General features: G+C 44.7%; 1 protein-coding gene across 2 annotated transcripts; it reads left to right on the forward strand.

Annotated features, from left to right (window-relative positions):
- The first annotated feature begins 8,242 nt into the window (after positions 1-8,242).
- LOC136488240 (transcription factor-like protein DPB) lies at positions 8,243-17,176 on the forward strand. 2 transcript variants are annotated; one of them, XM_066485244.1, is made up of 9 exons: positions 8,243-8,646; positions 9,470-9,546; positions 9,812-9,855; positions 10,682-10,759; positions 10,838-10,984; positions 11,071-11,139; positions 13,578-13,676; positions 15,899-15,969; positions 16,548-17,176. In XM_066485244.1, exons 1-9 carry the CDS (start codon positions 8,441-8,443, stop codon positions 16,777-16,779), a joined length of 1,023 nt encoding a protein of 340 aa, XP_066341341.1. In that variant the 5' UTR covers positions 8,243-8,440; the 3' UTR covers positions 16,780-17,176. The 2 variants fall into 2 exon arrangements, with proteins under 2 accessions (XP_066341341.1, XP_066341344.1); XM_066485247.1 differs by having other exon boundaries at positions 16,567-16,729.
- Positions 17,177-17,464: the final 288 nt, after the last annotated feature.

Here is a 17,464-nt window from a genome sequence, read left to right on the forward strand (position 1 = left end):
CAACTCAAGTTGTGAGCGGTTGTGGGTGATTCACCATGATGGAGTGTCGAAGAATCAACCCGTAGAGAGCACTTGATCCTTGCGCGGATCAAGGGGAGCTACACCCTTATGCAGGTGCTCCAACGAGGACTAGTGGGGAGTGGCGACTCTCCGATACCTCGGCAAAACATCGCCGCATTCCTCCCTCTCTATTTACTTTGAGCATTTACTTTGAGCATTTCAATTCTTGTCTTTACATTCATAGAATTGCCATGCTAGAGTAGGATTAGAACTTAGGTTGCAAGTCTTTTGTGCGGTAGAACAATTAGAAACACTTTCTAGGCACAAGGGGTTAATTGGGCTAACCATAGGATTTAATTATTGCAAAGAAATTTAGAGTTAGCCCAATTCACCCCCCCCCCTCTTAGGCATCTTGATCCTTTCACTCACAACTGCTCGTCAACTCATTATGGTGGTCGGACCATGAGTTCGACTGCTCGGCTTCATTCACACCTGCCCGGACAAGCTCAAGACGATGTTGCATTACGGGTACAAGGCGCTCGGGGACTAGCTATGGGGGGTATGACCCCGGATACCCACGGCAGACCGCATGGGCTATGCCCTCAGGGGTGACCTAGCCCACAAGACGAAGCCTTATGGGGCACGACTCTGGTCGACGCCTTCCGCAAGACATCTGGAAGATATCCTAAAGATACTACGAGATCTGTTAGGATATGTATGATCCCAAGATTCCTATAATCAGTTATTACTTTTCGGTTATCTCTCAGATCTAACCGACTTGTAACCCTGCTCCCCGGACTATATAAGGCGGGCAGGGACCCCCTCCAAACTTATGCAATATCATACGATAGCTAATACAAACCAACAGACCACAGGAGTAGGGTATTACGTCATACTGATGGCCTGAACTTGTCTAACTCATGTGTCTCTGTTGCCTTCTTGTTCTTGATCTCACGCTCCTCTGCCAATCAATCTACCTTCGTGGGATACCCCTCGGAGGACTGCCGATGATATTCTATCGACAGTTACTGCATATGATTGGGAGGTCTAATAGGTTCTGTTCGAGAAAGTGGACACTGGTTAAGTAGCAAATGCTTGTGCGAATGGAGAGACGGTAGGTAAATTATTGTAAATAGATCGATGATACCTATAGGGTGTTCGTCCGGACGGACGAACCCCGCACATGCTATGTGCTGCGAGCCGCCGCCCGCATTTGTGACTTTGCATGTCACGCACGCCTGCCCGCGCCATGTGCGCCCTGCCCGCAGGTGCTAAAGTTGACCTGCAGAGACTAATAGCAGAGATGGTGACGTAAGGCTAGAAAATGGCACGGATTCACCCCCTCCATCGTGTCTCCCACCACAGCCATGCTCCATTCGCCTGCTGAGGTCCGTGCCGCCGATGAGTTCCACACCGGCAACCCCCGCGACACTCTGTGGCATCAATCTCCTTATATTTCACGCATTTCAGATGTATGTTTCATATATTTCATCTAGATATTGCATATATTTCATCTTAATGTTGCAAAAGTAGATCTGGTGTTGCATATGTTGTAATTGCTCTAAATGTATGTTATAAGTGTATGTTTCAAATATTTCAGCTGTTTTAGACGTATGTTGCAAGTGTTTTATCTGGATATTGCATATGTTGTAGTAGCTATACACATATGTTGCAGCGTATGCTCCAAATGTTTCACCGGTTTCAGACGTACATTGCAAGTGTTTTATCTGGGTGTTGCATATGTTGCAGTGACTATACACACATGTTGCAAGTGTATGTTACAAATGTTTCACCTGTTGCAAGCGTATGTGTCCAAACACTACACCACAACCCAAAATTAGCGTCGGTGGGGGGACGTTAAAAGTTTCGATTTAACGTCGGAAGGTCAGACGTTAAAGATCGGTAATGGATGGTGTGTCGTTATATCTCATTTTTTACCACAGCCTATCCGATGTTAATTCTATTTAACTTTAATGTCGGATGGTCCGACGTTATATATTACTTTTAGCGACCCACCGTCCGTTGCAACGAATTGGCTGCCCTAGCGCGGAGTATATTGGCCCAATTCCCGCCCAAATTTTATGTGACCCACATTGTCAGAAAAAAATTGGAGCCTACCAATCCAGCCCGCCAACAGCCCATCCCCTACAAGCGCTCATCACCCTCGCCTAAAAAAACAAATCCCCAATCCCTGTCCGCATCGAGCACGCAAGCCCCGGCCGCCGCCACTTCACATCGAGGGCTCGAGGTCGCGCCGCCCGCCGCCAAGCGCTACCCCATCCCGCGCCAATCCGCCCGCCCGCCGCCAAGCGCTACCCCATCCTGCGCCAATCCGCCCGCCCACCGCCGCCAGGGCCCAGGCGCCCACCGCCCGCCGCGCCCGCCGCGCCCGCCGCCTGCCGCCCGATGCCCGCCGAGCAGGAACGCCACGCACCACACGGACAGAAGCACCGCGGGCTTGCTGCTTCGCGAAACAGAAGTGTCGCGCCACTGCTAGCGCGAGCCACGTCCCTCAGCCCTCTGCCGCCGCCGGCCACCTGCCTGGCCTCTATCGCCGCCGCCGGCCTCCTACCGGGCCTCTGCCGACCGCCTGCAGCCCTCCGGTCGGCCTCCCTCACCTCGGCCCCTCCATCCCGTCGGCGTCCACAGCTCAGGCCGGTGACCTCAGCGCAGTTCTTCCCTTCGGCGACCCCCAACGACGCCGTGTCCAGGTGAGCACAGCCGGTGACCACAGCTCGCCCCTTCCTCGGCCCCAGTCCCCTTCCCGGACAGCGCCCCAACCCCCTCCTGGTTCCTCCTCTTCTCGTGGAAAGTGCCCCCACCCCCTCCTGGTTCCTCCTCTCCCCATGTGTCCCACAACACTGCCAGATCCAAATTAAGAGAGCCATGATCTCCTTCTATACTATGTTTGCTGCTATCGACTGCTCACTTTCATTTTACTAACTAAATCATGGATGTGTAATTTCCTCTACTGGAGCAGCAGGCTGTAGTCGTGATTGCATGAGGCATACAAGAAGAAGGTGCTCCTAGTCGTGATTGCTCGAGGCGTACAAGAAGAAGGTGCTCCTTGGAGGTCGTAGTCGTGGTTGCCTGAGGCGGGCTCTGCCCTAATAAAAGCCGCACCATTCATAGGTTTTTGCCTAGCTGCTAATTCTTCATTCATTCCCAGTCTGTCGTGTTGATCTGTTGCTTATATATATATCTCTTGTTTTGCCTAGATCGATCCATGATCTATTCTTGTGTTTATATTTTTAGAGTTTGTTTGGTCAGCTTCTGGTTCCCCCTAGTAAAGGTTGATGGATAAATCTTGGATTGATGATGATGCTAGGTAAATACAATAACTTAATAGATATTGAAAGGGGTATACATAGGCTGAGTGGCTTTTTAACATAAACTTTCATGTAGGCATGGCAAGGCATATTTGCAGGGGGTGAACTGTTTCTTAGCTTTTGCATTTAGTAATGCAGCTGTTGGTAGCAAGATACTTTGTCCTTGTAGAAAGTGTTCCAACTCTTTCTGGTATGAGACTAGTGAAGTCCGTGAACACTTAATATGTGATGGGTTTCTAAAAGGGTATAGAACATAGAATTTACATGGAGAACCCACCCCGTCTGTGAATCATGAGAACTGTGACATTGATGTTGATGATGTTGAGGTTATGGATGATCCTGATGAAGATGATGATATCTCTGGTTTGCTTAGGGACTTAGCAGGTGGCTTAGATGATAGAGGTGATTTTGAGGAAAATAGTCCTGATCTAGATCCTTGTGAGGGGCTAGTTGCTATTCAAAAGCTGGTTGAAGAGAATAGCAAGGATATGTTCCCTACTTGCAAGAAATATACCCAACTCCGATTTCTTATTAGATTACTACACATCAAACTCCTTGGAGGATGGTCTGATAAATCTTTTAACCTGCTACTAGAACTACTCAATGATGCATTCCCAGATGGTTCAGCCGTAGCAAAAACCTTTCATGAAGCTAAGAAATTGGTGAAATCCATAGGAATTGGGTATACTAGTATTCATGCTTGTGAAAATGATTGCATTCTCTATTGGAAGGAGAACATAGATTTGAATTCATGTCCAAAGTGTAAGGTTTCACGGTGGAAATCAACAAGGAAGAGTCTAGACGGGAAACATGTATATAATGTTCCCAAGAAGGTTCTCCGCTACTTTCCAATAAAGAAGGTAAAATTTAAGGACAAAACAAGGTAAAAGACTAAATGATGATGATTGGGACTTTCTCAAAAACCATTGGTCAACCCAAGAATCTGCAGTGAGTACTACTCCTAGTTTTGCTTGCTGGTTACAGCCATCTTTGTTGCTTGATGCTTGCATTGATCTTTCTGATATAGCCATATCTATCATAGGCTCAAACTGAAATTGCCAAAGCCAACCGTGCAAAGCTGTCCATACATCATACAACTGGTAGCAAGAGCTTTGCTTGTAACAGGCATGAACTGGTATGTCAAATGATTTTTTTTCAATACGTAACGTGCTGCATTAAGTACTAAAAGTGAAACACTTGTAGGCTAATGAACTAGGGCGCACTCCTCGAAGGGACAAACTCTATATCAAAACACATACAAGAAAAAATGGAATTCCATCAAGGAATGCAGAACCAATTATTGTAAGTTTTTCATTGAACAAGTATCACTTTTTGAAATATTAGTTTTGGCATATTTACAATGATATCCTATTTGTGTAGAATAAACTTAAATCAGTTATTGAAGCCCAGCCTGAATTGACCGAAAAATCCATCCAAGAAGGTGATGCATTTGCTGCTGCTTGTGGAAAAAAGGAACCGAAAGGACGTGTTCGGGTTTTGAGCCTTAGGACCAACTCTCTAAACTGTTGGTACACCAGGGGTCAAGGGTTACACTCCAACGAGGCTTCAAATGCAAGATCGAGAGTGTAAAAGGAAAGAAAGTCATATAGCAGCTCTAGAAAGTCACCAAACAGCTCTAGAACAACGCATAGCAGAATTAGAAGCTGAATTGGCGCATGAAAGGTTGGCACATGAAAGGTCAAGTATGGAAAATGTCTCCCAAAATGGCTCTAACTAACGTCACCATGAGGTAAATTATTTGTACATTCTCTAATTTCAATTATCAGTCCTTGATTCTATGGCTAGATAATTGGCTCATATTGGTATTAGCCTTGCTTCAGTCCTGATTTACATAGAAGATGCATTACTACGAGATCATTAATATGTTACCAAGTCACTTGTCTCTAAGTACTGAGAATATATATGCATTACTCATAAATATTTGCACCCTAAGTTCATGTGTTGTTCCAGAATGTCTCTAACTTCCCACTTTTATGTTTATAGAGCCCAAGATCTGAAGAAAATTATGTTGAGACAAATCAAGTTGCTGAATTTCATGAAGATGGTGCCTATGCAAATAACTCTAATGAGTATGAATACGTGCTTGTGCGTAGGACTAACTTAGCCCCACCAGTCCAGCAGCCCCACCGGTCCAGCAGCTCCCCAGTTGTGTAGCCCAACACATCTCCCGCAGCCTCATTTATGCAGCACCATCACTCTAGCCCCATTCCTACAACCACAGTTGTTCAGCCCCCTCAGTCTAGCCCCATTCCTACAGACCCGGCTGTTCAGTCCCCTCAGTGTAGCCCTGACAGTGCAGGCCCATCAAGAAATGGTGATGCAAATCACATCTCACATGACGACCTTGTAATGTTCTCATCGCTTTTCAATTTTTTTCTTCTTCTAGTCCAATGGTGATTTTTTAATGTATACAATTCTCATAAATACATTGTTTGCTTCAGATCGGCAATGAAATTATACTCTATGCACTCCAGAGAGATGAACCTGTGGCCAAGGGAACAATTATTTCAGTTAATCCTGTCACCGTGCACGCAGGACAAGCTCTTGGAAAGAAGCACTGTCTAGTTGTTATCAGATGTGTGATGAAAAGGGATGCAAAGCTACCTCGCCCATATCCTGGTGTGGAAGAGATGGCTGATGCTAAGGACATGGCAATTGCTTGGCCATATAAAAGGGTAACAAACACAACTTGTCATTGTTTGTTTTTTTTTCATATGTAATGAGTGCCCATATTTTCTAATCATTGATATTTCTAACAGCTCAAGGTCTGCAAGTCTAAGAAATCATCCCATGGAACAGGTCTGTAAAGCTCTAACTTAGCCAACATTTTAAAATTTTAGGACTGTGTTAGTGTAATTCAGTAGTGAAGAACTTACATATTTTCTTAGATGTGAAAAATTTACTTGTGCGCTATTCCCAAGTATATTGTGAGTGTGCTAATTTTAAAATGTTTAGAATATATTCATTGACGTGCCAAAATTTTAAACCCAACAAGAAAGTCAGAAGGACCATAGTTATAAGGCAACATATTCAGTTTATAGGTTCTGTAACTAACAAGAGATATGAAGTTAGTATTTATCCTAGTGATTAGTGTATTGTATACTTTATGTAGCCTTTTTTTAGCTTGTTCCATATTCTTTAAGCACTTTTAATTGAACTTGTTGCATTGCCTTCAGCTTGTCTTTCTAGTGATCTAGCAATCTTAACCTTTGCCCAAAATACATTTTAAGCTAGTCGCAAAGCTTGGCAAGCATGCTGATTGTGTTAATGGAAAACTGAGTAAAGTTATTAACTGATCTAGGACGACAAATCAAAGTATCTTATGAAGTTTTATGTTGTGCCTTTTTTTTATGAATTTCAACTTTTATTTACAGATGGTGGGAGGAAATAGCTGGAAGTGGACTGCAGCCAATGATTGGATCAAAGTGCTCATGACGACGTGTTTTGGACATTTTAGCTATAGATGATAACTTTTGTTTGGCCTTACTAGAGGTGGATCATTTTGTAAAGAGTGGAAGCAAACTATGAGATATGGGTTGCCTAGTCTGGCATTTGGCCAAACTTATTTCATCTTAGCTTTTGTATGCCATGAATTATGTGTAAAATGGCATGACACATCATGATGACTTTAATATAACTTGTGAGCTCTATCTTGGTCCAGTTTATGTGTTCTTGACTGTATTGTTTGAATGTATGACATGGCAGTGTTGATTATATGGTTAACAGCTAAACAATACAGATATTATGTGTTGTTTACTTGTATGCATAGTGAGGGACAGTGGGTCGCTATAAACCTATATCATCAGACAGTGCGACGTTATAAGTTTAGAAAAGACGTCAGATAGTCCGACGTTATATAAATAAAGTCAGACGGTTCGACGTTAAAAGTCGGTCCGACGTTATAGATTTTTAGCGTCGCCAGTATCAACGGCTAATATATCTGACGCTATAAGTTTATAACGTCGGACCGTAAGTCATTGAAATGGCTTATAACGACCCACCGTGTGACGCTATATTTTAGGCTGTGGTGTAGTGAAATATTACAGCAAGTGCTTCATGTTGCAAGGCTTTTCATTAGCAGGCACGGGAAGCGAGCGCAGGTAGAGACGGTCCCCGTGGGGTGTAGGCGGTCCCCACGTGCAAGAGCATGCAACTTCGATTCACTCCCACTGTACTGTAGCTGTATTTTCGATGGAGTGTGTGAAGGTGTTAAATCGTAAACACACATGCATAGCAGTGTGTACGAAAATTAGACCGTCGATCAACGAACATGCAAAAAACTAGCTCTTGTAGTTCAGTTGGGACAACACGTCAGTCTCACGTAACCAACAGGTGAGCACCATGCGAAGCAGCATAGCAGGCGGTCGCGCTGGCGCCTAGCAACAACATGTGCGAATAGACAAGCGTGGGCTAGGCAGGCGAGGATGTCCGGAGGAGGGCTAGCGTCCGGATATCCGAGCGCTAGCCACGTCGTAAATAGATGTGTAGTGAACGGAATGGACAATGACGAAGATTTTAAGCCGAAGATAATGAGTTATGAGATAGTACCAATTTAAAACTTCCTATTTTGATTTCAAAATCTAACGATTTTCCATTCAAAGATGAAATTTCGTGGCAGAGATTAGATTAATCATTAGTTGTTTTTTAGGGGAAATTAGTTGTTGAAATTCATTCTTTGTGAGCGTATAACTCGAGTTTGCTGGGCTCGCAAATCCATTCTCAAAAAACAAGCCTGATTTCGGCCTGTTAAAGCAGGTCCTATACTTAAAGTCGGATATTTTCTGAAGGAGTTCTTTTCTGTTTCAAAAAACCGTATTTGCCTAAGGACGAGTAGAATGGAGCCAAATAAAAAAACGGAAGTCCAAACCCCCCAGGAGGCCAAGAAAAGGAGATCTAGAAAAGAAAAGAAAAATTTCTGAAGTCCGTTTCTCCGCGCTCTCCCCGTTCCCCTCGTCGGTTCTGCCGTTCCCTCGCATCTCCTCTCCTTCCAGTTCCAGACCCCAGGACTCCATTCCCATCGCACTTCTCGTCGCGTCGCTAGGGTTACTCCCCTCTTCCTCCGCCCCAATTCCGGTCGATCCGAGCTCGCGATGGTCTCCGGTGCCGGACCCTCCGGCGGGGCAGCCCACTCCTCGTCCACCGGTGGTGGGGGCGGCTCCCCCTCCGACAGGGGTGGCGCCGCGCCCTCGGCCTCGGCGTCGGTCTCCACGCCAGCCAGCGAGAGCACCGTCGCCCGCCGCCTCAACGGACTTGACCTCCAGGGCGACGACGCGCCATCGTTGCAGCCAGCCGCGAGGTGCGTGGCCCCGCCGGCTTGATTCCATCGTTGGTGGAGTTGGGATTTCGGCTCCCCTGCTTAATTACTTGCTCAGAGAGACTGTGTGATGTGCCGCGTGAGCTAGTGGTGTTTTCCGGGTTTGAGCTAAGGGGGTTTGGTCGTGTGGATGGTACCATGCCGATCTGCATTTGTTCCTGCTCTAGATTTGCCTTATGTGTGGTCTTTAGCTTGTTCTGGAGTGTGGGAATTGCCGAATTGGTGGGAGTGGTCGCTAGTGTTTTTAGAGGATCCTTTTGAACCTGACTAAACTGTTATGGCTCTTTCACAAGCACGTTAAAACAAGCCACACAACATTGTTGTTAATGTCATCGCATGCTTGATAAATTTATTCTTAAATTTGTTTCTCAACTTACTGTATTAATATTGGGAATTCTAGTTAGTGGTTGTGGCATCTTAATTATATTGGTTTTGTATTTGTTCATTCTATCATGAAACGGAAACTCTGGAATTTGTCCTTTTTATAGCTCTTGTAGCAGCTCATGGCACCTTTGCATAGAGAACATGACTTATGGATGATTTTCTATTTTTGCCGCCTTTGGTATCCCTTGTTGATTTCTTTAGGTGTATATTTTTTCCGAGGTTGGATATTCTAGCTTATTGATTGATCCAGAACTAGTAATGTTTAAATAACTTAAATTTTGTTTTGCTTTACCACGTTGTAACTTCAGCTTGCTACTGTTTCATATTTGGTAACTTGCATCATGTCTTATTTTCAATTATTTATCTGGCCATTTACGTAACACATTTCTAAAACACAGCTGGTTCTCTATTTATGACGCAGTAAGAAGAAAAAGAGAGGGACACATGCAGTTGGTCCTGACAAAAATGGCCGTGGATTGCGCCAATTTAGCATGAGAGGTGATTTAAGGAGTTCCTTTACCACTCATACCTGTGATTTTCACTTGTTTTTGGTTTATGTGAGCATAAGAGAAATGAGATTGACACAAAAGTGTCTCTTTTTTTTTCAACTCTGCGTGCCACAATTTTTTTATAAATTATTTCTTTGATTTGTTTGTATCATACATGTGCTTATACTGTGCTTGAGTGAGCCAATTTATCGAGCTGGAGTTCACTGCATGTTAGGTTTACAAGTTTCATGAAGTTTTTATTTATTCCTTTTCAGTCTGTGAGAAAGTCGAAAGCAAAGGGAGAACAACCTACAATGAGGTATCCACTCTCTTTTCTATGTTAGCTATACCTAGTCTTATTTGGTACAGTTGCATTGTGTAACATCCCTTTTTGCAAAAGCAGAAACTAGTATAAGCAGCCAGTGAACATTAGGTACTGCCATAGGAGTAGCACAGAAGATACAGACTGACCTCCAAAGTTTACAAGTAAACCACATGTGTTTAACCATTCATCCCATATACTTTACGCCTGTGTGGATTTTCAGCAGAAGAGCGGGTATCTCCAGAAGACTGATATTGATAAGAAGTGTCAAATAAAATGTTATATTTACTCCCTCCGTTCCAAATTGTAAGTCATTTTGGCTTTTCTTAGTGCATAGTTTTTGCTATGCACCTAGATATACGCTATGTCTAGATGTATAGTAAAATCTATGTATCTAAAAAGGCCAAAATGATTTACAATTTTGAATGGAGGGAGTACATCATATGTTCATATGCGTAAGTAAACTGTTACTGTGTGGATTTGCCACCTCTTGTCAATATCAGTGCTTTTCTGGGGCATGAAAAACACAAAACAGCATCAAACTATTGTTTGTAGTTTCTTATTTTTCAGAAAAGGAATAACTCTTAACTAATGAACAATATTCTGGGAAGATACTCTTGTGGATCGTCACAGCTTCATAATATTGGATAATACCAGGAATATATCTTGGTTTAACAGTGTGGGATGGAGATTCTGATTTGGTCCCTCCTCCACATCATTATTTTTAGTTAAATGAAAACATCGCATCCCCTTTCTCCTGCATCTCCTTCTATCAATCTGTTGCAGCACCAGAAAATTTATGCATATGGCCTGCATTTTTCAGGTGGCAGATGAACTGGTTGCTGAGTTTTCAGATCCCAATACCAATATTGACTCTCCAGATCCTGATAATCCCTCTGCGGTAAGAAATACTACTATGACTCTTGGTCAGTGATTTATCAAGTAGTTAAATGCCATTCTGATTATATTAAAAATGCAGCAACAATATGATGAGAAAAATATTCGAAGAAGAGTTTATGATGCGCTGAATGTCCTAATGGCTATGGAAATTATATCTAAAGATAAAAAGGAAATACAATGGAGAGGCTTGCCCAAGACAAGTATGAATGATATTGAAGAATTGAAGGTTCTGCTCCTTATCTCTAATAATGTGGATTTGCTGAGAGTTTGACCCTTTCTACTCATTTCATTAAGTTTATGCATATATTGCAGACAGAGGTCATTGGACTGAAAGGTCGGATTGACAAGAAAAATGCATATCTGCAGGATTTACAAGATCAAGTAAGAATTGACTGGTCCCTTCTTTCTTAATTTCCTCATGATATAAGCCAATTGATAATATGAATATTATGTGTCCCCCAATCTCTTATATAAAACTATGACTGGTGACCTATTATGCAGTACTTTTGATTCATACACTTTAAACGTGAAATACCTAGCATTGTAGATTTCATGGTTTCTGTTGCACTCAAAATTAATTGTACATTTGTCCATGAGACTATTTTGAGAATAGCATTAAAAAAAAGGAAAAAGTCCATTTTTGGCCCTCTAACTATGGCTGCAGTTTTTTTCTAGCCCTCTAACTCGAAAACCAGACACGCGCAGTCCCTTAACTCTCAAAACTGTTTAAAATTGGCCCTCGCGCCCATTCGACCGCGGTTTCGGCCCAGTCAACCTGCCACGACCGCGGTTTCGGCCTAGTCCTCATCCCTTTGCGACTGTCGCGCGGTCAACGAGCGAGAGCAGAGAGGGAAGGAGAGAGAGAGAGCGCGCGCGTAGGGCGGAGCGGAGGGGCAGAGGGCACTGGGGCTTCGGCGGCGGTCCTGGGGCCTTGGCGGAGCAGGCTCCGGTGTGAGCTGGGCGGCAACGACGCTCGGCATGGAGGCAGCGGCTCGCAGCGGCCCAAGGCGGCGTCCGTCTCGGCGCGACGGTGGCTTCAGTCGCGGCGGCGCGGCAGGCGAGGGCGGCTACGAGCGGGCACGGCGTTCCTGCGGCCTCGTCGCGTAGGGCTCCGTGGCTTGTGCGGCTTGGCAAAGCAGAGCGGAGTCGGGTGAGCGGCCTCCTGCGGTGCTCGACTCCAGTGCGATGGCGAGCAGTGGCTAGCCCGTTCTGCGACGGCTGCGGCGAGCGCGGCTCCGGCGGCTTCTTCGAAGGGCCGTGGACCAAGGTGGCCTTCGGGTCCGGCGGTGCTCAGCCGATTCGGGCTGGCGGGAGGTCGGTGGCGGTCTCCGACGAGACGAGGCAGAGCTCTGCTGTGGGGCTGGCCACTGCAGCAGACTGAGGGCGGTGGCGGCTGCCCGAGGTGGAGGCCAAGAGAGGAGGGGCGCTCCGCCGTTCCTTGCTCATGTACGGGCACACCAAGAGCGCCATGTGCTCCGTTGCGCTCTGCCTCGGCATCGCGGAACCGGCCGCCTCTGCTGTCGCCTCGGCCGCGGGCGGTGTCTCTGCTGCCGTAGCCGCGCAGGTGGTGTGGACCCCGGTCGACGTCGTCAGCCGGAAGATCCTACTTGTGGACGGCGTGCGCGGCCTGTACCGCGGCCTCGGTGTCTCGGTGCTGACCTACGCGCCCTCCAGTGCCGCGTGGTGGGCCTCCTACGCGACGGCGCAGCGGCTCCTCTGGCGCACCGTCGGCCCCGCGCACCCCACCGCTCGCCATTGACGGTGGATGGCCGAGCTCTCCCCACCGCTCACTCCCCTCTCTCTCCCTCTGTAAATGGCGCAGGGCCTTGTGCGCTCACCCCACCACAACCTCCACGCTCCCAGTGCTCTCCCTTCTGCTCTCCGTGGACGGTCCAGTCATCACCGTCGGCCCCGCGCATCGTGGCGGGTTGACTGGGCCGAAACCGCGGTCGAATGGGCGCGAGGGCCAATTTTAAACGGTTTTGAGAGTTAAGGGACTGCGCGTGTCTGGTTTTCAAGTTAGAGGGCTAGAAAAAAACTGCAGCCATAGTTGGTGGGCCAAAAATGGACTTTTTCCTAAAAAAATTAACTCTCCTGGATCTTAAATTTGGAAGCGCTTCTGCATGCTGATGTGGCACAACAACCAGGTGCATACAGAATTAGGTGAAGGCCTAGCCTTCTCTGCTCATTTGTTGCATTATTAAAGCAAAAGGCAGAGATACATTTGAGTTTATGTTGGATTGTATAATTAAAGCAGAAGTGATTCAGTTGCTACATGGATTTCAGAAATACTCCCTCCGTCCCAAAATATAAGTGCACGTCTTGCATTTCAAGGAGTCAACCAATCCATTGATCAAATATATTAAAAAATGCTAATATTCATGATACCAAATAAGAATCATTAGGTTAACCACGCTAGATATTTTCATAGTAAACCTATTTGGATATACAAATGTTGAAACTTGAAAATAGTTGACTCGAAATGTGACATGTGCACTTATTTTGGGACGGAAGGTGTATATATTTTGGAGGGTCCTGTATGGCTAAGTGATCTTTTTTTTTATGTAGTTAGCTGCTCAGTGGACTTTTGTGCTACTGTCTCTCGATCAGAATTAATCATTGTAAAATCATGTTCCAGAACTAATATGAAGCCGTTTTTAGTAAATGGAGCCATGCATTGTTAACTGTATTTCTCCATTGCAGATTGAGTTAGTACTGATATTTGTTCCTTCATTTTTCAATGTTGAATTTGAAATATTTTGAACTCATTCGTTTGTTATGTTACTTCATGCTTTGTGAATCTTATGAGTTTTTTTAAGTATGTATGTCTCCAAAACTTGGTTCGACGGAATGAGCAGCTATATGGGTCGGGAGATGCACCCTCCGGTGGAGTGGCCTTGCCATTTATACTAGTTAAGGTAAAAATAATGCTCCATCTTCTTCAAACATGGATCTAGAGATACTTCATTGTATCATTATGTTTCAATGCCAGTTTCGAAAGAGAACATTTTGAGCCATTTCAGAGATATCCTAGCAAGCGAGATATCGTTGGAAGCAAATGGATTCCATTGTGGATTTGAATAGAAATGTTCCACCATCCCAAGCCCTATTTATTTGTTTAGACTTTCACAGTGTCCACTTTCTATTTTTTATTTTTTGATAGAAATGCCTCAAGTCACATGCTACATATTGATCAAGAAATTTATTTTTTTAGGCTAACTGATATTTAACTTCGAAGTCTTAAATTTATAAAATACAAGGTTTCAATATATGACTAATTTCCATAAAAGTTCCTATTGTTGAGTTTGGGACATAGATTTTGAATAAGAGGAGTTGAAGCTCAGTAGTTGGAATCCGAGCAAGTTCTTGAAAACACTGTGAACTATAGCTGGTTCATCTTTTGTTTAGTGGGTGGTGGGTACCACAACATTTTTTTTTGAAATTGGGGGTATCTTTATGTTGCTTTATGACACATGGGTAGCTGGCCCAATGGGCTGCTTGGTTGATGTCACTATGGGCTATGCGCCCACACATAATTAGGTTATTAGGATGGTTATGATTGAGTCATTATAGGCAAGGATCACCGTAGATTGTTTCTGTTCTATAAGCCAAACCCTTGGTCATCCGGCCATCCTTGCCGATGTATGTGTAACCTTTTATCCTCCATAGTCAATCCATTAATTTCGTGCCATATTCTTACATGGTATTCCCTCTGTTCCAAATTATAAGTCGCTTTGACTTTTTTGGTAAATCCATTTTGCTATGTATCTAGACATATTAATATCTAGATGCATAGCAAAATGGATGTACCAGAAAAGTCAAAGCGACCTATAATTTGGAACGGAGGGAGTATTAGGCTGGTCGATCCTCGACCTTCTGCTTCCGCTCAAACCCTAACTCCACCCTCCAGCTGTCATGCCTATTGGGCTGCCACCGGCCTCCTTCTCTTCCCTTGGCACTGCCACTGATGAGCGCTCCAAGGCTGCTGCAGCGGCTGATAGCGGGCGCATGACAGCCACCAAAGCTGAGGAAGCTGCACACGCCCTAGTGCTTCACTGCCACTGCCAAGGCATGTGGTGGCACCTTGGCACTGATGGTGCCAACGCCCTGGAGGCTGCTGAGCACGAAGCTGCCACCGCTGCCAAGGATCGCTAGGACGCCATTGACCAAGAGCACGTTGCTTTGGAGCGTGCAGCCATCCAGGCCAATGATGACCGTGCCGAGTCCGATGGGGAGTCAGTGCACACAGACCCCCTCCCCTTCACGATCCGCTCCTCCATGAGACTGCCGCCTTGGCCAACCTCTATGCCCACTCCCACGCCCATGCCCAGACGGTCTTTGTACAGAACGTCTGCACCCTGGTGCCTCTCATCCTTGACCTCACCTTTGGCCACTACTCTAGATGGCACGAGCTCTTCCTCCGCTCTTGGGAAGTACTCCCTCGAGGCCCATGTCCTCAGTGACGACCCTGACCCAACTCTATCAGATTTGATGCGCCTGGACTGTGAGGTCAAGTCAATGCTCCTCGCCACGATCTGCAACGAGTTGGTTGGGATGGTGTTGAAACACCGTGTCTCTGCACGCACTACCTGGCTCACCATTGAGACCTAGTTTCTCGGCAACCAGGAATGTGTGCACTGTACCTCGATGCAGAGTTTTGCTACTTCGTTCAAGGTGATCCCTTGATTGTGGACTACTGCCGGTGCTTCAAGATCATGGCCGACGCCCTCTCCGATCTCGGTGATCTCAGTAAGCCTGTGGTTGACTGCACCCTCGTCCTCAATGTCATCCATGTCCTCACCGAGAAATTCACCGCCATCGGCATTCATCTTCAATGAAGCTGGCCCTTCTCCACGTTCCTCAAGGCACGCACGAACCTGTTGATGGAGGAACTGAGCATTGGTGCCATGTGTCTGTTGTTATGACTTTTGAATTGATCTGTTTTAGTGAACTATAATGTCAAGAATCATTAGCATTAAGGCCATGCAGAAGCATTCTTAGTGAACTCTTGTTGCTTGGGATGGTGTTGATCACTTTTATTCCTTGTGTTATGCCTTCTCAACTTCATTATGCAAGTTCCATAATTTTTTTTGGCCTTGACGTGCTAAGTGACAGTTACCTCCATTTGTTGTGTAACCAGACACGTCCTCATGCAACTGTAGAAGTGGAGATATCAGAAGATATGCAGCTCGTGCATTTTGACTTCAATAGGTAAGACAAGAGTTGCATTCTGTTCCCCTTTGCATATCTTGTGAGCCAGATAAATAGTCTTTAATAACATATGTATCTCCTGATTTTGGATTTCTAATGAAAAGATGTCCGTTCATAAGAATGTGTTAGATCTATAACATCTTCTGGATGATCAACATTTTTATTCCATGATTCTTATGCAATTAGTACATGAAACTCTCTTTAATGATTTGTGAATGCTAGGTTGCCTGATTTTTTTTTGAAAGTACAGCCTGTCTATTTCTAATCAGGGGGCTCTGATGACTTTTCTCCCTTCTGTGATCTTAATGTCCTAATCTATGAGCAGATGGAATGCCAGTTTGTTGAATTATTATTCACTTGAGAACATCTAACTAGCCTTTTTACTCACATGAACTGATGAGCGTTTTCTCATTTCTGTAATAGATGTCTTCATTTTTTTTAATTATTATTATTTATTTATTTTTGCTTTGCCTTCAAGGTCTTATGTACATTCTGAAGGCGTTAAGTCATTATAACTGAGCATGAAGGGCTCCTGAGTGCTAAACCCTTGCTGACTCGCATATTTCTCAAAAATGCAGCACTCCTTTTGAGTTGCAGGATGATACCTTTGTACTGAAAGCAATGGGATTATCTGGCAAAGAAGAAACTGATTGTACGCAAGCTCCTGTTGTGAATGGAGGTGAGTGCTCAAGTACACCGAACAATTATTGGCATCAATCACCACAGCCTCCAGGGCCAAGAGGAGTTAGGGTACCGAACTCGCCTCCTATTCCAGGGATACTAAAAGGGCGCGTCAAGCATGAACACTAGGCTTTAATATACTTGGTGGCGTCCAATGAGCTATTTACTTTATTATTCCCCAGCTAGTTTTACCTGTAGAAAATTCTTGTAAATTATGTCGGTAGGGGCAATCGCGTTCTAATTTGACTTTGCTGATGGATAGTTCGATGGGTGTCATGATGTACCATACGCCTAGCTGACGTTAACTCCTAGTATCAGTTATCTGGTTGAGGAAAGGAATCTTTGGTTAAGTGTAATTGTGTAGTTTATCATCTTGAAATAGTCGGCATATCGTATTTATGGGACATATTGCATTAGATTTTATACTTTTTTTATGACATTTGTGTGGTGGAATTTTGATTTTAGGAATACAATGTTGTCAGTGCACTCCAAGTGAGATTATATACAATAAAAGGCAAATGTTTGTTTACAATTCAGCTGCTTTCTGATGGCAATGGTACATATCGAATTCCTGTATTTTTTTTACTATGTACATTATATATTTGGAGCTGATACATTTGTAGCTGTAGCAATTTTTCTTGTTGAGCAAAAATCAGGTAGGATATTCAATGGCTGAATTGGTCTAGCAAATCTCTATTTATATAAATAGATAAGGGCAACTTAGTCTCGTGGAAGCTTGTACTCCCTTAAGTTCTAGAGAAAATTCCCCATTTAGCATCACAAAAATGATAGGTTCCTTATATAGCATCCAAAG

Source organism: Miscanthus floridulus, chromosome 1 (assembly GCF_019320115.1).
Source record: "Miscanthus floridulus cultivar M001 chromosome 1, ASM1932011v1, whole genome shotgun sequence".
Classification (NCBI taxonomy): domain Eukaryota; kingdom Viridiplantae; phylum Streptophyta; class Magnoliopsida; order Poales; family Poaceae; genus Miscanthus; species Miscanthus floridulus.

Excerpts from the sequence above, each read along its gene's own strand:
- LOC136488240 (XM_066485244.1), top strand. The coding sequence starts at position 8,441 with ATGGTCTCCGGTGCCGGACCCTCCGGCGGGGCAGCCCACTCCTCGTCC. Across the intron at positions 8,647-9,469 it reads TCGTTGCAGCCAGCCGCGAG|TAAGAAGAAAAAGAGAGGGA; the intron begins GTGCGTGGCCCC and ends TTTATGACGCAG. Across the intron at positions 11,140-13,577 it reads TGCAGGATTTACAAGATCAA|TATGTATGTCTCCAAAACTT; the intron begins GTAAGAATTGAC and ends AGTTTTTTTAAG.